The sequence below is a fragment of the Bos taurus genome, chromosome 22, assembly GCF_002263795.3.
Source record: "Bos taurus isolate L1 Dominette 01449 registration number 42190680 breed Hereford chromosome 22, ARS-UCD2.0, whole genome shotgun sequence".
Taxonomy (NCBI): Eukaryota; Metazoa; Chordata; class Mammalia; order Artiodactyla; family Bovidae; genus Bos; species Bos taurus.
The window spans coordinates 11,965,618-11,989,515 of NC_037349.1; the positions used below are offsets into that span (position 1 = coordinate 11,965,618).

General features: G+C 53.0%; 1 protein-coding gene across 7 annotated transcripts in view; it reads right to left on the reverse strand.

Annotated features, from left to right (window-relative positions):
• Positions 1–9,805: 9,805 nt before the first annotated feature.
• SCN5A (sodium voltage-gated channel alpha subunit 5) overlaps positions 9,806–23,898 on the reverse strand; it is a 105,026-nt gene continuing 90,933 nt past the window's right edge. For 6 of the 7 annotated variants that reach the window (XM_059879457.1, XM_024982393.2, XM_024982396.2 and 3 more), the window contains 5 exons: positions 22,342–22,395; positions 21,586–21,723; positions 20,842–20,946; positions 19,201–19,471; positions 9,806–13,362 (listed from right to left, as the gene is read on the reverse strand). In XM_059879457.1, coding sequence (XP_059735440.1) covers positions 12,122–13,362; positions 19,201–19,471; positions 20,842–20,946; positions 21,586–21,723; positions 22,342–22,395 — 1,809 coding nt within the window. In that variant the 3' untranslated portion in view covers positions 9,806–12,121. 7 annotated transcript variants of the gene reach the window in all.

Genomic DNA, 23,898 nt, shown 5'->3' on the forward strand with positions numbered 1-23,898 from the left:
TGCAAAAATAGGTATTAATGATAATTTGCTGCTAGTAGTGAAGAGCCTGCCTGCCAATGCAGGAGACATAAGAGATGTGGGTTCGATTCCTGGGTCGAGAAGATTCCCTAGAGAAGGAAATGGCAACCCACTCCAGTATTCTTGATTCTTGACTGGAGAATCCCATGGACAGAGGAGCCTGTGGGCTACAGTCCATAGGGTTGCAAAGAGTCAGACACGACTGAAGCGACTTGGCACACACGCTCGCACTCTGAAACAGGGAGGTGGCCCACTCAGCTCTGGGTGCACACAGCATAGCTGGGTCAGTGCTTTGGACCCAGGGAGGCACACTTGGCTGCCCAACCGTCTTCCCCCCATCTAACATTTGACCTCCACCCCATAAGGCCAGCATCTGCCTCCAATGCAGGAGACCTGGGTTCCATCCCTGGGTTGGGAAGATCCCCTGGAGAAGGAAATGGTAACCCACTCCAGTATTCTTGCCTGGAGAATCCCATGGACAGAGAAGCCTGGTAGGCTACAGTCCACGGGGTCGCAGAGTTGGACACGACTGAGCGACTTCACTTTCCCTTTCCCTAAGGCCGTTGCAGTTATTTTACTTTGCTTCATAATCCAGTCATTCATCGTTGACTCGCTTTAGCTCTCCAAGGCCTCTTAACTTCCTGGAGGCAGGCAGATTGTGGAGGTGGCTCTTTTCTGGGGCCTCTAGAGGGTTCTGTAAATAGCATGTGCCCAGGACTTGTTGTGGAGTTACCAGCAAGTTATCCTGCTTGATTCCCGGCGTGTTCCCTGTCCCTGGGAGGGAACCCAGGAAGGCTGGAAACTAGGACCTGGCTGGTGGGCCGATCCCCCTGCAGGAACCAGTTGGACCAGCTGACCGTGAGACCGGCCATGACAAAGGCTTCTCAGAGGGGACAGCAAAGCACGTGCGTTGGCCTTTAGGCTCCAGCCAGGGCCCAGGCTGTGTGCCGGTGGGCGGGCTGCTGTGTGCAGAGCAGAGCAGGGCCCTGTGTCTGGGATGTCTGGGTGCCCAGCACTGCTTCCGGCCGCTGCAGCTCTCAGGGCGCTCTCCCTGCTCACTCTTCATCAGGCTCCGCCAGGTCTGGTCCTGAAGCTGCCTTTCCCAGTGGGAGCATGGGAGCAAGGGGGTGCCAGTGAGAGTGTGCTGAGCAGGGTTTTTGTGTGTTTGGCCCAGGGAGAAGCTGAGTTAATTTAGGTCTTCCAGCTGTGTGCAAGTGTGGAGCCCTGCCCTCTCCCCTGCCCCCAGCCAGGATCTTGGGATTATTTCCAACCTCTCCCTCCCCCAGCCTCAGTTCCTTGAAAAGCACAAGATGGACCACCCTCCCTCTGCTGATGCCAGGGCTCCTTTCTGCACAAATGTCTCCTAAGGCTGTGGGGGTAGGGACAGTGGCGGACAGGGGCCTTGAATTTGCCAGGCCTTCCCCATACCTGCAAGACCTTGGCCCAGTCAGGGGCCCACCTTAGCCCATGAGGTGAAGTGAAAGTCACCCAGTCATGTCCGACTCTTTGTGACCCCATGGACTGTAGCCCACCAGACTTCTCTGTCCATGAGGATTCTCCAGGCAAGAAAACTTGTGTAGGTAGCCTTTCCCTTCTCCAGGGGAATCTTCCCATCCAGGGATTAAACCCAGATCTCCCACATTGCAGGCAGGTTCTTTAACATCTGAGCCACCAGGGAAGGCCATCAGGTAGGACACAGGTTTTCATTCCCACCACCTTTCATGATGGGCCCCTGACTTCTACCCCAGCCTCCTGATTTCTGGGCAGTGGGTCCCCTCTCACCTCTCTGCAGCCCCCAGCCCCCACACTGCAGAGGAGGCCTTCAACCTCTCGCCATCATTGCCATTCAGACACAGGCTGAGACCTTGGATCTTCTCCAAGGTCAGTGGAGTCCAGGACAATATGGCGTGTCTGTGTCCTCACTCCCCATATGAGGCTGAAACTTGAACGGCCTGGGTTCTTCAGGGACAAGCGTGCCCCTCACTGCTCCTTCACTGTGGCCCCAGGACCCTGCCTCCAGGGTCCCAGGTGGAGGCTCGAACCCTCACCTGCCCTGGTCCAGAGTCAGAGCCTAGCTCTGCTCCTTTGCCTGCTTGCAGTATGATTTCAGGTGAGTGAGATCTGCCTGGTCCCCTAGGTGGAACGAGGACCAGAAACCCTCCAGGGTCGCTCGGCGGCCAGTGTTCTGACTGTCCAGGGCAGGGCTCTGCTTCTCAAAGGCAGCCTGCAGAGGGGGCTTGCGGGGAGGCGGGTGGGGGCAGCCTGGAGGCCCCGGGGATGCACGGGCTGGGGGGCCTCAGAGGAGGTGCGAATGAGGGAGGCAGAGCAGGCCAGTGCGGACAGCTCTGTCCCAGCGCTATCTCCCGTCCCCGACACCCTCTCCACACCCGGGCGCCGATAAGCGGGTGTGAGCCACGGCTGCCATGTGACAGGCCCTTCAGCGGGGAGGGGATGGGGGTGTCCATCCACCGCTGAGCCTGGACGGCAGCGGCCTCCTCCCCCTCCCCTCGTCCCTGGCGGGCTGGACAGGCCTGGGCAGCCCCTCCCACCCCTGCCTGGAGACTGTCCTGGGCAGCGAGGCCCCGCCTGCTGGGTGCGGGGAGCAGACCTCCCTCCGTCCTTTCTGGCAGAAAGCCCAGGAGGATGGCCGCCCCTGCCCAACTGCTCCTGCAGTGACCTCATCCCCACACCCCATCTCCTGCAGTACGCATGGCCACCAGCTTTCAGTCATCCCCCACCCCCCTACCAGCTCTGACTTTGGGGCCAGCATTCCAAAGGGGCCTCCTCCTTTCCTCCATGGCCCCAGGCAGTGATCATCGCCAGCAGGCCAAGGCCAGAAACCCTTCACTTCTGGGTGGTGGGCCAGGGGTCAGGGAGGAAGAGAACCAGAGCTTGGAGCTCTCTGGATGGGGAATGGAAAGGCCAACCGTCTGGGCTAGAGGCTGCGCGGACCCTCTGGGAAAGGGGGTCTTTGTCCCCTACGCCTAAGGCACTCAACTTGGAGCTTCCTCCTGCTTTCTCAGAGTCTTGCTGATATGTTCAGACCTGGAGGTTGTTTTGATTCTCAGGCTGCGGCCTGCTGCATCCGGCAGCCTGTCCATGTGCATTCAGGCGTAAGAGTGTGGGGTCCTCTGTGCTCCCGTCCCTGGGTTCCGTTTTCAGCCTCTGCATGGCTTGTGCATTTTCAGGGCCCACAGTCTAAGGGTGCTTGGCGTCACATCCCAGCTCTGCCATCCTAACTGGTCTGGGCCTCAGTTTCCCCATCTCCATGACAACAGGGATGTTAGTACCGCATACATTGTAGGACTCATGCAAATATCAAGTGAGTTACAAAGTATTTGGACAAGGCCTGGCACACAGCATGCACCATGGGGTTTTGGCCATTATTATCATTTGTGTAAATTTTACTTTAATTTCACTTATATCCTTTATGCTGAGTCACCAGTTATTTATGTTTTGCTCATTTATTTTGTAATTCTCTCTACATATACGTGTCTAGTATACTGTATATATAGTATATATATATATATATATAATGTATTATATATAGTATATTTAATATATTTTATACAATATGTATATACTACATATACAATATATTAGGTATATAATATACTATAAATAGTGTATATTTATACTGTATATTCTATATATACAGTATATATTCTATATTGTAATATACTATGCACAGTACACACATTTCTTTATCTGAATCACTAGAGAGTAAGTTGAAGACATGATGCCTTTTTACGCCTAAATACTTGAGAGTATATTGATGAGGATAAGGATATTCTTTTGCAAAACCACAACACAGTTAACAAAACTAGAAAATGTGTTATTTAATCCTTAGGCTATATTCAAATTTCGTTCATTGTCTCAATCTTATCTTCTATTTGTTTATTTTTTCCTTTTCGAGTCACCTGTTGCATTTAGCTGCCATGTCCCTTTGATCTCCTTTAATCTGGAGGAATTCTTCAGCCTTTCCTTGTATTACTTGAACCTGACGTTTCTGAAGAGTTGAGGCCAGTTATTCTGTAGAATGCTGTTGCTCAAATGCTGTTTGCTGTTTCCTCGTGACTACTTTCAGGTTATGCGTTTTCGGTAAGATTACCACATAGGTTATGATGTGTCCCTGTGAGAATCACATGGGGAGACATGCAATGTACATTTTCCCATTTGTTAGAAATGTTGTCTTCGATCAGTGGTTTAGGAGGTGAGCACCAAATTCGCCCTCCCCACTGTTAAATTAAGAAAGCTATAAAAAGCAATGGTTGGAGGATACTTTGAGACTATGTTGCTCATCAAACTTTTACGTTAATTTTCATCCACTGATGATTTGTTACTCCCTTACTAACTGGCCCATCCAAACTGCCCGCTGTGTGTTTTGATGTGTATCTATCCGCCTAAGAACTCTCTTACTTTCCAGGATGGTCCAGGGCTCATCTTGTATTTTTTCTCTACTCTAACAGTGAATCAGCCGTTTCACCAAGGAATCCTCTTTCCTTTGAATGGAATGGTATTTGTACTCTTTGTAAACAGCATTTGTTTATGTGGCTGTGCTGGGTCTTAGTTGCAGCATGTGCACTCTTAGTTGGGTCATGTGGGACCTAGTTCCCTGACCAGGGATCACACCCAGGCCCCCTGCATCGGGAGTTCAGAGTCTGAGGCTCTGGACCATCAGAGAAGTCCCCAGAGTAGTATTTAGAAAGCAAGACTCGGGCGCTACATGAGCTCATTGATACCAGTGTATTATTGTTTCTAGGTGAGCATTTTATCGTCTGTTCATTTGGATGCAATGGTGGGAGCAACGCCAACCAAACAGCAGCTTGGAGATGGGAGGGGCAAGGTGGGCTGGATAGGGTCCCTCCCCTCTCTGGCTGTCTGAGTCCTCCCCGCCTTCTCTGTCCTTCTCTCCCTCTTCATCATGACCTCATGTCCTCTTTCTTAGTCAGAATTCCTCTGGAGATTCCAGCTGTGGGAACCTCTGAAACCAGCTCCCCAGCTACGTGTGTGATACCAGAGGCAGGCAACTGCGCGACCTTTGTGTGTGAACAGTCAAAGGCAAAGATAATTTACGAGAAAGTTTTTGCTGAGAACAATCTGGTGACAGGGTGATTGGGGAAGACACATTTGGAAGATTTCCACCTGGAAACGTTCCTTCTTCCTGCACGAAAAGCACACAGCCTGTGCTGAGGTTAGGGCTGGGGTGCTATTGGAGGTCTGCTCTCCAGATAAGCCTCCGCCAGGCTCGGGGGACCAGCAGGAATGGTTATACGCCTAGCACAGCCCACTCGCCACGTCCACAGGGAGCAGGTAGAAAGAAAGTACCTGGAGTCCAGTGAAGGCCACTTGGCTGGCTTTGTTAGTTACGCAAACGTTGGGTGAGTGGGTCTCCCCAGTCCCCCACTTGAAGTTAGTTAACTGTTTTGAGACAAGATCCAAGGCTTCCTCTCTCTGAAATCCGAGGTATGCAAAGCTGGCCTCTGGCGGAACTGCATCAGGTCACAGCAGGACCCAGTATCCACCTGCTGCTTCCTGAGACGGGAAGGGAAGGAGGCTGCGGTGGGGTGGAGTGGCCACAGTAAAGGCCCTGGGCCAGGGGCTTCTGAAACGAAATGACTGGGGAAGCAGAAGTTGGTGGTGGTGGCAGGGCTCCCCTGTGTTTCATGCGGGGAAGGCTGGCTTCAGGGTGGAGTGAGGCCACTTTTGGGAGGTGCTGAACTGGGCTTGTGCTCTTGACTGGAGACTGTGATTATTTATCCACAGAACTGTCCCCTAGAGAAGAGTCAAAGTGGGTTCACCCCTTCAGCTCTCCATGTCTTTGAGGAATGGTACTGCCTTCGGGTGGGCTTCCCAAGTGGCTCAGCAGTAGAGAATCTGCCGACAATGCAGGAGACGTGGGTTACGTGGGTTCAATCCCTGGATCGGGAAGATTCCCTGGAGAAGGAAATGGCAACCCACTCCAGTATTCTTGCCTGGGAAATCCCAGGGACAGAGGAACTGGCGGGCTACAGTCCATGGGGTTGCAAAGAGTTGGACCTGACTTAGTGACTGAACAACATCAACGCCTTTTGGTAGCCTGGACCCTGCAAGGTATCCAGGTCTCCTCAACAGTGAAATGGCAGTGCTGTCAGACCTCAGCCCCTATTTCGTTTTATAAACAATTCAAGCAGAGAGTGAAGATCCCTCAAAAAAAAAAAAAAAAAGTAAAAAAGAGAGGAACTGGATACGTCACTAAATTCTTGACTAGTTGATAGAAAACATTAAGTCCGTTCTCTGAGTGAGCTGGGGGCCACTGGGGTTCTGTGTGAAGCAGCAGCCTGAGCCAACAGCATGACTTTTGATAGACCCCTCTGGCTGCTGTGTTGAGAATGGTCTGGACCCAGGACCAAGCAGGAGGCCTTTGGGAAATTCCATGCGAGGCCATGGTGGCTCAGACCAGCAATGGCGGCCGTGCAGGTGTTGAGAAGTGGTCAGGCTTGGGATGCATTCTGAAGGCAGAGCCAACAGGATTTCCTGGGATTGGATGTGGAGTGAGAGAGAGAGAGAGAGAGGAGGCGGGGAGGACGCCAGCTGGAACCGAGTAGCTGGATCTCCAGCCGGACACCCCCGTGGAGGCTGCTGACTGGTTTTGCCTGTCCCTTGGGGGCCTGTGGCTGAAGTCAGGACAGAGACCGGCGGTGGGGGGTGCGGAGGGGAGTGGAGGGGCTCGGCCTGCTCCTGGCTCTGGGGCTCAGGGCTGCACATACTGATTATTCCATTACCCCTCATTTATTGGCCTTATTGGCTTTTGTCATTTCCTCATTGTCTCCTGTCTGGAGGGAAGACTATAAACGTGATGGATTGATACAGGATACAGGAGGCCCAATTATCTCCATCGAGCCGGCCTCTCCTCTTGGTCAAGCCCTCCCTGCCCTCTTGTCCTTGTAGAACCTTCCTCAGCCCCGCACACAGAAGCAGCCTGGCCCCTGGCTGTCCAGGAAGTGCAGCCCGAGAGGGTGAGTGGCAGACAGATGGTCCCCAGGAGACATGGCTCCAAGAGCAAATTCTGGAGGCAGACTCAGCCCACGGCGGCCAGACACAGGACGGCGGGGCGGGAGGCCAGGATGGACCGCTGCCGCTCGCCCGCATCCGGGGAAGGGGGCTCTGCTGCAACTTGCATGCCTCTCTGGAACCCGAGCCGGCTCATGCCTCCACGGAGGCTGGAGTGATGGGCCTTTTCTCTCTGGCAGCAGGTGCCTGGCAGCTGACCGTGGATGCCAGCCCCGTGAGCTGGCATGGGAGGAAGTACTTGGCAGAGTGGTGATTGTACGTGTCGGGCTTGGGCCGGCCCAGCCCCCTCCCCTGCCATTTACACTGACTTGGGACACCCACAGGAGAGAGGTGCCTCAGGTGGGGCCTCTTGGGATTCCCCCCGGACAGAGCTTGGCAGCTGCCAGGCTTTGAGTGTCATTTCTAAACCAAGTCCCTTGCCCCAACCTCTGGTCTGTCTGTCTCCCCCTATCCCGAGGATCGTGGTCCAGGGTGGTTGGGACAGGAAGCCTGAGGTTCAGTATTAGGATTTCAGGCATCTCCCTGTGAGCACATCTGCCCCCTCATCAACATGGACACTGGCTACTGTGCCTTGAGTGTACCCTGTGTGTGAATCTGCCCATGCCCCTCCATGTAGGTGACCTCCTTCCAGAAGAACAAGGAATGGAAGGTAGAAATGTGGCTGAGAAACAGGGCCAAGGGTCTCATAGGACAGAAAGGTAGGAAGGGTTCAAACGGAGGAGAGGGTCCAGGTGAACCCCGTGGACACTGAACAGCTGGGTTGATGGGGTGTCTCTTGTTTTAACGCTCCTGGGGTTCTATCTGTGTCGGGCACGGGCAGGGCTGGAGAGGGTGGTATGGGGGTGCTGGCTTGGCCTTCCCCAGCCCTTAGGGAGCACATACACAGAGGACAGTGTACTGGAGGGGTGTACAGTCCCGGGGCACCCCCAGCCCATGAGAGGTGGCCTTTGGCATCTCCTGGCTCTCGGCCGCTGCCCACTCCATCTCCACCTGTAGGAGTGAGTGCCTGGCTGTCTCCCTGACCCTCCCAGCCTCCGGGCACCAAATCCCATGGCCGTCAGGGCTGAGGCGGAAGAGCGGCCGGCACGGGGCAGGGAGCTGCCAGGGCCACGGCCCCAGGGTGAGAGCTGACGTCTGTCCAGGAGCATCTCTGTCCCTGCCAAGGGCTGAGATCCCGGGCTGCATGCCTTCCCTCTGACACAGAAGCCGGCGTCCGTCCCTCATGGAGCCTGGACCCCTGCCTCGCCCCAGAGCGGCCGGGTGACAGCTGCGGTGGTGCAGTGACTGCAAGGCCCCCTCTTGCCTCCCTCTGGACCAGTCTGCACCTCTTCTGTTGGAGGGACAGGTGATTTACAGTGTTGCGTTAGTTTATTGTTAGTTTCAGGTGTACAGCAAAGTGATTCAGTTATACGTGTACATACATCCATTGTTGTTCAGATTCTTTGCTCGTATAGGTTAATATAGAGTATTGAGTAGAGTTCCTACGCTACAGCAGTTCCCTGTGGATAATCTATTTTATATATCGTAGTGTGCTGTGCCAAGTCACTCAGTCATGCCTGCCTCTTTGCGACCCTATGGACTGTAGCCCACCAGGCTCCTCTGTCCATGGGGATTCTCCAGGCAAGGATACTGGAGTGGGTTGCCATGGCCCTCCTCCAGGGGATCTTCCCAACCCAAGGATCGAACCCGGGTTCCCCACATTGCAGGTGGATTCTTTACCGTCTGAACCACCAGCGAAGCCCAGTAGTCTGTATTAATCCTCAATTTATCCCTCCCCACCCCCACCTTTCCCCTTTGGTGACCATAAGTTTGTTTTCCAAGTGAGGACTGGGCCCCCCCGGGGCTGAGAAAACTCAGGTGGGCCAGTGACAGGGATCTGGGGCTCTGGGATCCGGGTGGAGGTCTGTAGGCCAGCTGCTCTGGTGGTGGCTGTGGAGCACAGTGCTGCCAGGGCCGGGCCGCAGGCCAGCGTCGGGGGCAGAGGCAGCAGGCGGAGAGGGGCTGTGAGCCACCACAGCAGGGCTACTGGGGGAGCCCAGGGGCTTGGCAGGAAGAGGCTGAACGGACCCACGGGTACCCACGGGCAAAGAAGGGGTCATGGGGCACCCGGAAGAGTACATCCCCAGGGCTGGGAGACCACTGGGAGAAGGCCCCACAAGCCTGAAGATGCCGCGTGGTGCCTGTCCAGCCACCCCATCTCTGACTGTCACGGGACTGGACATGCTCAGAAGGAAGCCAAGGTGGTGTTTACAACACAGGGCGGCTGAAGGCTGCTGTTTCACCAGGACTGAGTGGAAAAGCCCCAGGAAGCTAAGGTGGTATTTACAACACAGGGTGGCTGAAGGCTGCTGTTTCACCAGGACTGAGTGGAAAAGCCCCAGGAAGCTAAGGTGGTATTTACAACACAGGGTGGCTGAAGGCTGCTGTTTCACCAGGACTGAGTGGAAAAGCCCCAGGGCTGGCCTGGTTTTCATCTGGGGCCAAGGAAGTTATCTCCACTGAATAAAGTTGAAGGGGACAGGGAGAGGCAAAAACAAAGGCTGGATTTGATGACATTGGGGCCGTGTCTCTTCAGACACCATCTTTACAGGCATCTGTTCCCCCCCAAATATATGTGTGTGTGTGTGTGTGTGTGTGTGCGCAACTGAATTATTTTTCTGTACACCAGAAATGAACACAATATTATCAATTTGTAAATCAACTCTACTTAAAAAAAAAATGGACAGAGTCCAGACCAGGTCATGTAAGCCATTTATTGGTTTGTTTTAAAAATATGTATCTTATTTATGCACGAAGTTTGGTGCGAAGTGCTTGGGTAGTTCCGACAACGGCTGGCACTTGGTGCTTGTCCCTCCCTCCTGTGTCCTCCCCTCCTGCTGGTCACTGTGCAGTTCTGGAAAAAAAGCAATGAGAGACACGCTAAAAGCTAAGGAGTTGGCTTCGCTCGGCCCTGCCCTTGGCCACACGGTCTGCAGTCAGTGGCCGGCCCTGGCACCTGCCTCGGGCTCCTGGGCTGTCCCCACACACAGAACCCCGGTCTCCTTCCGGTCAGCTGGGCCTGCAGCCCGGCCGGCCTGCCCACTGCCTCCCCGCCCACGCAGGGTGCCAGGTGTTGCGGAGGGCATACACCTCTCCAAGCCTTGAGAGCACAGCACAGAGAGCTACAAAAATAAGATTTCCACTCAGAGAAGTGGTGCTGGGATAGTTAAAACCACGTCCCACGCCGACTTCCAGGGAACATGAGAGAAGGGAAAGCACTGGGGGCGGCGGGCGGCTGGGGCTGCCACCAAGGGAACTCGAGTGACAAGAAGAAACGTTAATACTTGACTCGCCGCTGACGGTTCCCCCTCAGCTCCCCACGGCTCCCCCCGACGGCTCGGCGAGGTAGGTTAGGACAGCCAGCTTCTGGCTTCTGGGGCTGCCCCGAGAGGCGGCCTGTGAGGTGGCCGCCGGGTGGAGGGCAGCTTTGCTGGAGAGTGGACTTGGCAGCCGAGCCCCTGCCTGCACAGCCTCCACCAGCCACCACTGTCCCTCTCAGGGTGACAGTTCTCTACGTTGAAAGATTTGCATATGCTCAGTAGGATTGTCAGCAGCTGAAGAGGCCCTGTGGTGGGGTGGGGGGTGGGGTGGGGAGGGTGGTGGTAATTGGACTAGAAAAAAGTATTTTTCCCTGAAAAGGCCTGCTCACAAGACCCATGGGCAGCCTGGACCCTGCCCCGGGAGGTCCCGTGTGTGGTGTTCCCGGGACCCTGGGCTGAGCAGGGGGGCGCTGGTCCAGGGTCACTCGACTCCCTTTCCCAGGAGACCTGGGGTCCATTCCCCTCCTAGGGCCCTGGGACTGGGCTGAGCATCCTGCAGCCCCTTCCCTGCACAGGGCATGGGCAGCCCTCCCCACTCCCCGTGCTTTCGCAGCTGGAGAGGAGCTGGGGTCCACATAGGCACCCCCTCAGCCCCGAGCAGAGGCAGAAAGGTTTGGAGAGAGAGCCTGGGTGATGACAGCAGATTCCATTCTCCAGGCGGGCTGGGGGGTACCATGCTGGGGGCTGTGGAGTGGGTTCTTCACCCCAACCCCATGGGCTCAGCCTTCTCTTCCTGGCCTGTGGGGCAGGGCCAGCCAGGCTGGACAGCACGGACAAGCTGGGTGGCAGGACATATGTGCCTCCCTCAGGCCCTTCCCTTAATGTTAATACTCGAACAGAGGCCACGCTCTACAGGGAAGAAAGGCAACGTCAGTGCCAAGGACGAGCCCTGGGAGCCAGGCCACTCTCTTCTGGAAGCTTGTATTTACAGGCCTGACTCCAGGGTGGCCTGCATAAACATACAGGGGGGAAATGGGGTAATGAGTGAGCCCTGGCTGACAATAATCCCACCTGTGGGGGACTGGGGGGAAAGGCCGGTCACCTCGCTCGCCTCGGGGAGTCCAGGCCACATGTGGCTTGTGTCTGGCCTCTGTGAGTGTGAGAGTGTGTGCATGTGTGTATGGGAAGGGGTTCAGCCCTCCTGGCACCTCAGCCCAAGCGGCGGGGGACCCCCTTTCTGCCCCTAGGCAGTGAAGGCCCGTGGGACCCACACCGGATCTCACTTTTGCATTGACAGCAGAGCCGCAGCAGCTCCACAGACACTCTTGTTCAGAGTTAGGAAGAGGCAGTGTGAATCGCTGCCAATCCATCCATAAAAAAAAAAAAGTTCTTTGCTCAAGTAAAAAAATATCAAATATAATAAATTTATGAAAGCCCATTCACAACATACACAGTCTCGGTTTCGCATTTTGCCTCAGCAGCTGGGATGGAGGTGGTGGTCAGAGCCCCAGAGCGTTGCCGGACCAGACCCAGCCCCCAGGACTGGTAACCCCAGACAGACAGCTCGGCCAAGTGCTTCCAGCCATCAGCGCGGTGCACAGGACTCTGCCTTGTCGGTCCACGGGGCCGAGGCTCCTCTCTCACTCCCGAAGCCCAAAACAAAGGTCGGACGGCCCAGCAACTGCTGGGCTGGGGCTGCCTTTGGGTTTGCCGCGATGCTCTGCGCTGGCGCCCCCCTCCCTGGGCTGCGCTCACACGATTGACTCACGGTCCCTGTCGGGGGTTGGGGGGAAGTCTGCGAGATCCTCGCTTGGGCTGTAGTCAGACGCCCGCACCTGGGGGTTGTCGCTGGTGGCCCTGGTGACGCTGTCATAGGAGGGCGGGAAGGACGTGGAGGAGACGGAGGAGCTGGAGGGCGGGCCGGGGCGGCGGGAGAAGTTCTCGTTCATCATGTAGGCGATGAGGCCCTCCTGCTCGGGGGCGTCCTCCTCCGAGAGGCCGCTGCTGCCCGCCTGCTGGCGGTAGAGGAAGGAGGCGTGCTTGACGGAGCGCTGCAGCAGGTGCCGGCGGAAGGCCCGCTGGATGATCGTGGCCGACACCTCCTCGTGCTTCCGCCGCAGCGTGGTGGTGATGGGCTCGTAGGAGATCTTGGACGGGTTGGCCGCCATGAACTTCTCCTCCATCTGGATCTTCAGGGCGTCCATCTCCCCAGATTCGCCCAGGACCCTCTTGGTGAAGGCAAAGAGGATGTCCATGCAGTGGATGCGGTCTCCACTCACCATGGGCAGGTCCATATTGATGAGGCTTATCTGGTTGGGCTTGGGGATCCGGAGTGGCTCTGACAGGGCATCGGCGAAGTCAGACAGGGCCAAATACTCGATGAACTGGGTGGCCTCCGGGTCGAACTTCTCCCAGATCTCGTAGAACATGTCGAAGTCATCCTCACTCAGGGGCTCCGTGCTCTCCTCCGTGGCCACGCTGAAGTTCTCCAGGATGATGGCGATGTACATGTTGACCACAATGAGGAAGGAGATGATGATGTAGGTGGTGAAGAAGAGGATGCCCACCGCAGGGCTCCCGCAGTTGCCCCGGGAGCCGTTGCTGTTGGGCAGGTTGGGGTCACAGTAGGGGGGCCCCGTGTTGAGGATGGGGCTGAGGAGCCCATCCCAGCCCGCCGACGTGGTGATCTGGAAGAGGCACAGCATGCTGTTGGCGAAGGTCTGGAAGTTGAACATGTCGTCGATGCCAGCCTCCCACTTGACGTAGGCGAAGTTGGCCATGCCGAAGATGGAGTAGATGAACATGACGAGGAAGAGCAGCAGCCCGATGTTGAAGAGCGCGGGCAGGGACATCATGAGGGCGAAGAGCAGCGTGCGGATGCCCTTGGCCCCGCGGATCAGCCTGAGGATGCGGCCTATGCGGGCCAGGCGGATGACGCGGAAGAGCGTCGGGGAGAAGAAGTACTTCTGGATGATGTCTGAGAGCACAGTGCCTGTGGGAAACAACAGAGACTGTGGCCACTGGTGGCATCACTGTCCTCCCTCCAGCCCAGCCTCGCTGGGAGGGGTCTCTGCACAAGCAAGGAGCCTGGGAGTGGAGGCCTGGGTCACCTGGGGCCTGTAAGGACCCTGCCTCCACCCACCTGAGTCTCCAATTCTGCATTTATGGTCCAGAAAAGGACCCACAATTCCTGCATCCTTTGCAAAGTGCCTTCTCAGCCCTCCGCTCCTTAGTCTCCTGAGCCTACCTGCACATACGAGGCCCATTATCCAGACTGTGGTTCAGGGGCCTCAGCAGACCTGCTCAGCATCCCTGATAGCCTAGCTTGGACCAGAACTCTAGAACTTTTAGCTCCTTGCTGCTCAGAGTGTGGTCTGCAGACCAACAGCCTTGGGATTTCCGGGGCACTTATCAGAAATGCAGATCTCAGCTCTGCACCCACACCCCTTGTGTTTTAACAAGTCCAGGTGGTCCGTGTGCACACTGAAATACAAGAGGCACCGACCAGGCAATTGGCACACTCCTCACACCTCACCTGTCACAAGTCAGCCTCTCCGAGGTGCTTTCTGTGACCTTCCCACCCCTGCTAGCTGCCAGGCCTGCCCACTCTGTCTCTACTGACTACTCTGAGTTTGGAGTTTCAAGGAGCATGGATGTAAGTTATAGAAGAAAGAATGGAATATACTTGCCTTGTATTGGCCCAAGTGAACTTTCCAGACTTCTCATATATTAGGTTGGTGCAAAAGAAATGGTGGTTTTTGCATTGTTGAAATCTGCTGTTTGATATTGGAATACACTTTAAATAAATGTAGCTAGGTTCTACATCACTTTAGTGTGCATTTCTCGCTTTATGTTTTTGTTTTTTTGTTTTGCTAATGACTTATTACTTGCTGTTTATTTTATATTTATTTTAGACTATGGAGATGATGTTAGGCAAAAAACGAGTTTGAGCAATTTTCTTTTTTGAGTTCAAAATGGGTTGTAAGACAGCACAGATAACTTGCAACATCAACAACACATTTGGCCCAGGAGCTGATAACAAATCCACAGGGCAGGGGTGGTTCAAGGAGTTTTACAAAGGACATGAGAGCCTTGAAGATGAGGAGCACAGTGGCTGGCTATTGGAAGTTGACAACAACCAACTGAGAGGATCATTGAAGCTGATCCTCTTACATGAGAAGTTGCCAAAACTCAACGTTGACCGTTCTACAGTCTTTCAGCATTTGAAGCAAATTGGAAAGGTGAAAAGGCTTGATAAGTGGGTACCTCTTAAGCTGACCGCAAATCAAAAAAAGCATCCTTTTGAAAAGTCATTTTCTCTTATTGTATGCAACAACAACGAGCCATTTCTTAATCAGATTGTGACATGCGATGAAAAGTGGATTATATACCATGACCAGTGATGACCAGCTCAGTGGCTGGAAAAAGAAGAAACTCCAAAGCACTCCTCCAAGCCAAACTTATACCAAAAAAGATCATGGTCACTGTTTGGAGGTCTGCTGCCCATCTGATCCACTACAGCTTTTGGAGTCCCTGTGAAACCATTACCTATGAGAAGTGTGCGCAGCTGATCGGTGAGATGCACTGAAAACTGCAGCACTGACAGCCAGCACTGCTCACCAGAAAGGCCCAGTGCTTCTCCGTGACACGCTCGACACACATTGAACAACCAACACTTCAGAATTCGAACGATTTGGGCTATGAAGTTTTGCCTCATCTGCCGTATTCACCTGACCTCTTGCCAACCCCCTATCACTTCTTCAAGCATCTTGACAACTTTTTGCAGGGAAAACGCTTCCACAACCTGCAGGAAGCAGAAAATGCTTTCCAAGAGTTCATCGAATCCAAAAGCATGGATTTTTGTGCTATAGGAATAAACACTTATTGGCAAAAATGGGTTGATTGTAATGGCTCCTATGTTGATGAATAAAGATGTGTCTGAGCCTAGTAATAATGGTTTAGAATTCACGGTCCAAAACCGAATTACTTTTGTACCAACCTAATGATAATGTCACTCACGAACATGTGTCAAGTGTTCACTGTCAATAAAGCACTGGGCTGAGCAATTCACACATCCATTTACCCCTTCCAGTTACCCTAGGAGGGAAGCTGATACTATCATCCTCCTTTTCCAGAAGAGGAAACTGAGAGGTGAGGTAACTTATCCAAGTTGCCACCTAGTCAGTGAGAAGTGGGGATTTGACTCAGACGCTCTGGCTCCAAGTTGAGCTGTTAACCATGCCTCTCTGGTACACAAGCTCTGGAACCAGTAGTTCCTGAATATAGTCTACACTTCCTGGAATCTTGGAGACTGTCCCTCAGGGCTCCGTTCCAGCTCCTGACACCTGCTTTACAGAGAAGCTCCTCTCTAGCCCCACCAGGCATGGCCTCACCCTCATCCCTGCCTGAGACCTCCTGGAGCATTTCCTGAGCCCACTTCTAGCTTCTAAGCATCTGTGCATCACTATAGCCACAGCAGCCCCTCTCTTGGCCCCCGCCTTTCCCTCTGAGTCACTGAAGAGGCTATACACGGAAGAAAGATGAAAGCCAGTTATCCCATGGCAGAAGTCTGTGGGGGCAGGGTCCAGATTGGGCTCTGAACACAAGTGACAAAAGAAAGTACTGATAAATTGGACTTAAAACCTCTGTGCTCCAAGAGGTGACAACCAAGAAAGTGAAAAGACAACCTACAGAATGGGAGAAAACATCGCAAATCTTGTATCTGATAAGGGACTAGCCTCTGGAATATATAAAGAATTCTTACAACTCAATAAAAACACAAATACGTCAATTAAAAAATCAAGCAAAGGATTGGAACAGACATTCCTCCAAGATACTTCTCCTGTTATATACCAAGATATGCCAAGGAAAATGACCAATAAACATATGAACAGATGTTCATCATCATTAGTCATCAGGGAAATGCAAAGCAAAACCTCAATGAGATGTCACTCCATACCAGTTAGCAAGGCTGTAATTAAAATATACAGACAGGAACAAGTGTTGGTGAGGATACGGAGTAACTGCAACCCTCCTACACTGAATTTGGGGTTGTAACGTGGTGCGGTCACTTTGGAAAATAGTTTGGCAGTCCCTCAAAATTTTAGATTAGTGGCTGCCAGGGGGTGGCTGGCTGTGACTGTGAAAGTTGCTCAGTCATGTCCAGCTCTTTCCAACTCCATGGACTATACAGTCCATGGCATTCTCCAGGCCAGAATACTGGAGTGGGTAGCCTTTCCCTTCTCCAGGGGATCTTCACAACCCAGGGATTGAACCCAGGTCTCCTGCACTGTGGGCAGATTCTTTACCAGTTGAGCCACAAGGGAAGTCCAAGAATACTGGAGTGGGTAGCCTGTCCCTTCTCCAGTGGATCTACCCGACCCAGGGATTGAAGCAGGGTCTCCTGAAATGCAGGCGGATTCTTTACCAGCTGAGCTGCCAGAGGGCAGGGAGAGGGAAAATGGTGAGCTCAGTAGGTGCAGAGTCTCTCTTGGGGGTAAGGAAAATATTCTAAAATTAGAGCGTAATAATGGTTGCACAGGCATACACTCTCAATGTAAGACCAGAAACTATAAAACTACTAGAGGAGAACATAGGCAAAACACTCTCTGACATACATCACAGCAGGATCCTCTATGACCCACCTCCCAGAATATTGGAAATAAAAGCAAAAATAAACAAATGGGACCTAATTAACCTTAAAAGCTTCTGCACATCAAAGGAAACTATTAGCAAGGTGAAAAGACAGCCTTCAGAATGGGAGAAAATAATAGCAAATGAAGCAACAGACAAACAACTAATCTCAAAAATATATAAGCAACTCCTACAGCTCAACTCCAAAAAAATAAATGACCCAATCAAAAAATGGGCCAAAGAACTAAATAGACATTTCTCCAAAGAAGACATACAGATGGCTAACAAACACATGAAAAGATGCTCAACATCACTCATTATCAGAGAAATGCAAATCAAAACCACTATGAGGTACCATTTCACACCAGTCAGAATGGCTGCGATCCAAAAGTCTACAAATAATAAATGCTGGAGAGGGTGTGGAGAAAAGGGAACCCTCTTACACTGTTGGTGGGAATGCAAACTAGTACAGCCACTATGGAGAACAGTGTGGAGATTCCTTAAAAAACTGGAAATAGAACTGCCTTATGATCCAGCAATCCCACTGCTAGGCATACACACTGAGGAAACCAGAAGGGAAAGAGACACGTGTACCCCAATGTTCATCGCAGCACTGTTTATAATAGCCAGGACATGGAAGCAACCTAGATGTCCATCAGCAGATGAATGGATAAGAAAGCAGTGGTACATATACACAATGGAGTATTACTCAGCCATTAAAAAGAATACATTTGAATCAGTTCTAATGAGGTGGATTAAACTGGAGCCTATTATACAGAGTGAAGTAAGCCAGAAGGAAAAACATCAATACAGTATATTAACGCATATATATGGAATCTAGAAAGATGGTAACAATAACCCGGTGTACGAGACAGCAAAAGAGACACTGATGTATAGAACAGTCTTATGGACTCTGTGGGGGAGGGAGAGGGTGGGAAGATTTGGGAGAATGACATTGAAACATGTAAAATATCATGTAAGAAACGAGTTGCCAGTCCAGGTTCGATGCACGATACTGGATGCTTGGGGCTAGTGCACTGGGACGACCCAGAGGGATGGTATGGGGAGGGAGGAGGGAGGAGGGTTCAGAATGGGGAACACGTGTATACCTGTGGTGGATTCATTTTGATATTTGGCAAAACTAATACAATTATGTAAAGTTTAAAAATAAAATAAAATTTAAAAAAAAAGAAAGGGTGGGTTTTGTGTTATGTAAAGTATATCTTAATAAAACTGTTCTTTAAAGAAGGAATTTGGGCTCTGAGGTCAAACAGATATGGGCGTGTACTCTGTTCTCAATGTTTCTGCCTCTCCCTAAATTCGTATGTTAAAATTACCCCTCTCAAAGATGATGGTATTTGGAAGTGGGGCCTTGGGAGGGGCTTAATTTCATGAGGGTGGAGCCCGAATGAATGGGCTTAGTGCCCTTATAGAAGAGGTTCAGGGAGCTCCCTAGCCCCTTCCAGTTTGCGAGGACACAGCAAGAAGGTGTGGGTTATGAACTGGGAAAAGGACCCTCAGCAGGAAACCCACCATGCGGAGCTTTCCTCTTGGACTTCCAGCACCCAGATCTGTGAGAAGTAGATTTCTGTTGTTTATGAGTTACCCAGTCTGCTACTTCTGTCGTATCAGCCTGAGTAGGCTATGTGTGATTCCTATCTCAGCTTCTCCCTAGCTGAACGATTTCCCTGCCTTGGTGCTGACTTTATATGGTGAATTGCATGAGGCAAGTGATGTCTGAGAAGCCTGGCACACACCAGGGTGTGCTCCGTGGTGTGTGCAGGTGGCAATTCTCAACTCCAGAAGGTCCATCTCCAGGGTTAAACGTCTACTTCAGAGGGCCACCTGCCTCCCAACTCTGGAGACTCTTTCTTGGGCTTGAAGGCTTTCCTTTGGGAAGGCAGGGAACCCCCACAGGCCCCATTCCCTTTCCAAGACTCACCCTCGAAGTTCTCCAAACAGAGAGCTGTGTTCCAGGGTCTCAGGGAGGGTGGGACCAGGAGGGGGTGTTGGGTCCTCTACCAAGCTGGCCCCTTGGCCTGAGTGGCCTTCCCAGATGTGTGTGTGTGTGATTGTGGGGGGTGGGGGTAGGAAGGACTGTAGGGAGCGAAGAATTCAGGACGCTGGTGTACTTGGCATGGAGCACAGATCAGGGGCCAGGGGAGGCCTTCTCTGCCCAGCTGACGTGCATACCCACCTACGATGGAGAGGATGACAACCACGAAGTCGAAGATGTTCCAGCTGTTGGTGAAGTAATAGTGGCGCAGGGCAACCATCTTGAAGATACACTCGGCTGTGAAGATGCCCACGAACAGCAGGTTGATCTTGGCCAAGATGTTGACCTTCTCGGGGCTCTGGTCGTCTGTCTCCACCATCATGGTCACCATGTTTAAGCAGATGAGAAACATGATGGTGACGTCGAAGGCCTGCTTGGTCACAATGTCGAATATGAAGCCCTGGTACTTGTTCTGAAAGGAAGGGCAAAGGAAGGGCTCAGCAGGGGCCTCAGACAGGCTAGTAGGCCTCCTTTGCTGCCCCTCAGCTCAGACCACCCACCCTCCGACTCCACCCTCTGGGGCAGGGGCGTCCAGTGCTCACAGACTGCCACGGGGAGAGGAAAAAGGCAGGATGCTGGACAGTCTGGCTCCCTGCTGAAAGCTCCCTGGGCTTCCAGGCCCAGCCCCGGGCTCCTTGTCCCAGACACCATCTCTCATGGCGCCCCTTGTTCATCAAGCTTCTCTTTTTGTTCCCACTGTCTGAAGGCTCAAGGTCAGATCTAATGTTCAGCTCTAGAAACTGTCTCAGCCCTCAGGTTAACAAAATTTCTCCATTCTTTCTGTGTGATTTATTTATTCCATTGAATCTGTATATGTGTCTTGAATTGCAAGATTATTTTGGGGAAAGTGTAAGTCGCTCAATCACGTCTGACTCTTTGCGACCTCATGAACTGTAGCCCGCCAGGCTCCTCTGTCCATGGGATTCTCCAGGCAAGACTACTGGAATGGGTTGCCATGTTCTTCTCTAGGGGATATTCCCAACCCAGGGGTTGAACCCCGGTCTCCCGCATTGCAGGCAGATTCTTTACCATCTGATCCACCAGGGGAGCCCCATTTTGGGGAAGAGAGATGATTATAAACAATTGAAAACACACACACACTGCTAACCTAGACCAGAGCATGGAGAACAGGAAAGAGTCAGATGACATGGATGAATTGGATGCAAAAACTGGGGCTGCCACCTACAAGCTAATGATTTAGGTACCATCATCTGCATAACCTAGGCTGCCCTGGTGGCAGTCTGCAGGGTCACAAAGAGTGCAGGGTCACAAAGAGTCAGACATGATAACACTTTCACCTGAGTTACCTAAGTATTGCCCCCATCCTGCTCCAGTACACACACACACATACACACACATGGGTGTGTGTTGGCCTGATTTGGCCAAGGGAGTCAGCCTAGCAGAGCACTCAGCAGGCCCCACCCACCTGGGGACTCTATGGCTCAGGGAGTTACAAGGATGAGGTCACACAGGGTCTGCCTAGCCCTCCCTGGGGAAAGCCTGCAGTGCTATAGGGGAGGAGGGGCCTCACTCAGAGGTTCCTGTGGGAGGGGATCATCCCTGGGCTCCCACAGCTGTCTCATGCCTTCCCCTGTACCTCCATGAGACTGAGGCCCCTGTGCATGATTGGAGGTCCCTCCTTCCCTGGGCAGGCCAAAGGCCCCAGGTTGCACCAAAAGACTGTGAAGAGGTTCCGATAGCTGGTCTTGTGGTGTGGGGGCTTCCCAGGGCCCTCTTTGGGCAGATCTTCCCCACGCCCACCGAATTGAGAGCCTGGCTCACCAGGGGCCGTGGGATGGGCTTCTGGGGCTTCTTGGAGCCCAGCTTCTTCATGGCGTTGTAGTACTTCTTCTGCTCCTCTGTCATGAAGATGTCCTGGCCCCCTAAGTGCAGAGACACAGGCACCAGCCTCATCTGGGGGTTCTCAGGGACCTAGCCTCCTTGGTGAGGTTGCCAGGGTGGCCCTTCTCCTCACTGCCTCTCCTGGGGGAGAAAAGTATGCCTTATCCTACATCAGAGAGTCCCCCTCAACCACCACCCTGGACCTGCTTCTCCAGGGTGCCTTTCCTCATTCACCTTGAGCTCTCTCTGACTTTGGGACTTGCAAATGCAGCCCCGGCCTCCATCCTCTCCCCTGCCCGGCTCAGCCACCCTGGAAGTTCCCTCTGCCCACCTGGCTTGCCTGCCACCCAATCGTAGCTTCTATGATGGAACTCTGGGAAGACCTAGGCCTCTGTGCAGTGGCTCCCCAGCCCCACCCCCATGATCCCCGATCATGGGCCAGGTGAATAGTCCCAACTCTCACCCCAGCTCCTCTCAGGAGCCTCATCTCTCAGACTAGGGGCCCCTTGTTACACACTTACGGGCCTAAGCAGGTCACATTATGGATACACCCCTCTCCCACCCCAGCCCGATGGGAGCTTAGTCCCCAACAGGAAGGAGGAATGGGGCCAGGAGCCAGAGAGGCTGCCAGGTGCCTGGCACCCAGCCCTGCCCTGCAGCCTGGTGGGCCCGTGCTCTACGTATCTTTTTCTTCTGCTGGTTGAAGTTGTCAATGATGACACCGATGAACAGGTTCAGGGTGAAGAAAGACCCAAAGATGATGAAGATGACAAAATAGATATACATGTAGAGGTTGTATTCCCACTGGGGCTGCTCCTCGTACTAGAGGGGAGAAAGCAGACAGGAGGTCAGGCAGGCAGGAATGGGGGATGGGCTGGCCGGGTGTGTCAGAGGAAGGTCACCACCCGGGGTGTGTGTCTGCGTGCGTGAGGGGCAGGCGGGGATGGCGTTGAGGAGGGTGGGTGGTGGCAGGTGAGGAGGGCAGGCACGCCGGGCTCAGAGCTGGCGCTGTGTTCCTGTGTGGCTCCTGCCCCTGGGCCACTGGGAGGTTTGAGTATATGGGGGTGTCTCGCAGCATTCAGCTGTCCATGTGATATGGTGGCTGGTGTATGTCTGTGGGGCGGGGACAGGACCACAGAGAAACTTGACTGGGTCTCTGTTGCTCCCACCCCACCCTCCAGAGGTAGAATTTTTGTTCAACTAAATTACAGTGAATGCAATTCACAAGATATCTGAGAATCTGGGGAGTCCCCGGGAGACCATACAGCCATGTCCCAGGGGAAGCCAAGGGCATTCCAGAGAGGCTCAACTCTGGGCTGACACAAGAGACCTGGCCCTTATGGGATGCAGACCCTGTTTCCGTGGCAGCTAAGCAGCTGGGAACCTTGGGTGCTTGGAACCTTGACTGATTCAAGGAGAGAGACCAGTGTGACAACCTACCCCCCTGGAGTCTACAGCTGCATACATGATGTCCATCCAGCCTTTAAATGTTGCCTGGAAGAAAGAGACAAGAGTAAGGAAATTTAATTCTGCGTCTATGGAGTTACTCCGGGCTCCTATCTGGGCAGATGGGACCAGGAAGTAACCTCCCACTAGACGTAGGCAGCCTGCTCCACCCTTTCAGCGGTGTCCAAGTGGCTGGGCAGTTGGGGAAAGGCCTTCTTGTTCAGGGCTGAGGCGGAGGGGAAGCCAGCCAAGCAGACACTCCAGGAAGGTCACTTAGTGGGGGAATAAGCCTTCTGATGTTGGCCAAGAGACTACCCTTCAGATCTGCATTCATTTCAGATTCTAAAATGACACAGAGGCCTACAGGGGTGTCAGGAACACAGAGCGGGCACTGGGGTTCCCTGCTCTGGTTTGAGGCCGGCCTCAGTGCTGACCTGGTCCTCTCTGTCATAAGCCTTGGGGCTTCTGCTCCACAGCTTTCCAAGGACATCCCTCAAGAATCCTAATGTTCCCTCACACTTAAGGGGGTCCTTTTGCTAGTGGTGTGTTGGCAAATGACTAACAACAAATGGCTTTCCAGAAGGAAAAATAAAAGCCCTGACTGGGCTTCCCTGGTGGCTCAGTGGTGAAGAATTCGCCTGCCAATGCAGGAGACACGGGTCCGATTCCTGACCCAGGAAGATCCCATATGCCGAGGAGCAACTAAGCCCGTTTGCCACAGCTATTGAACCTGTGCTCTAGAGCCCAGGAGCCACAGCTACGGAAGCCCTTGAACCCTAGAGGCTGTGCTCTGCAACAAGAGAAGCCGATGGGAAGCCCACACACGGCAACTAGAGGAAAACCCGGGCAGCAATGGAGACCCAGCACAGCCAAAAGTAAATACCATACAATTATACATAAAAAAAAGCCCTGACTGTGTGTGCCAACTTCTCTGTGTAAATATTCCCATCACGGCCAAACTCAAGTTGCCAAAGTGTCGTTACTGAACTCAGTGCTGGGAAGAGATGCACAGGACCACAGCATTGCAGTGTTTCCATGGTATAACTATAATAGGCGTGTGTAACCTCAAGAGCATAGATGATAACAAGCGGTCATGGTAAGTTTTTATTTTGTTTCAATATCGTTGAGTTAATTACAAGTTTATAAATCTAATTTTTAATAATGGCTCACAGAATAGCGGAAAATATAACAACCGGCTCTTGCGAGTCCACACTCGCTGGTTCTGGCATGGCAGGAAAGAGGAGGCCGAACAGGACAGGGTCCTGGCGCCGGTTGCATGGATGGCCCCAGTCTGGGCTGCTAGGATGATTCAGAGCTGAGGGACATGCTTGGTGGTGAGACTGACTACCTAGCAGATCTCATTGGTATCCTTGGCACAATCCTATTGTGTCCTGAGCCTCTTCAGGGTGTAAACTGGTCTACACAGATTTCCTACATCTGAGAGTTTTTATGAGTCAGGGAGGGTGGATGGGGAAACCAAAGCAGCCATAGAGAAGGCAACTGCTTCAGCTTCCTGTGCCATGGGGCCTCACCCACACAGAGGCCTGGAGA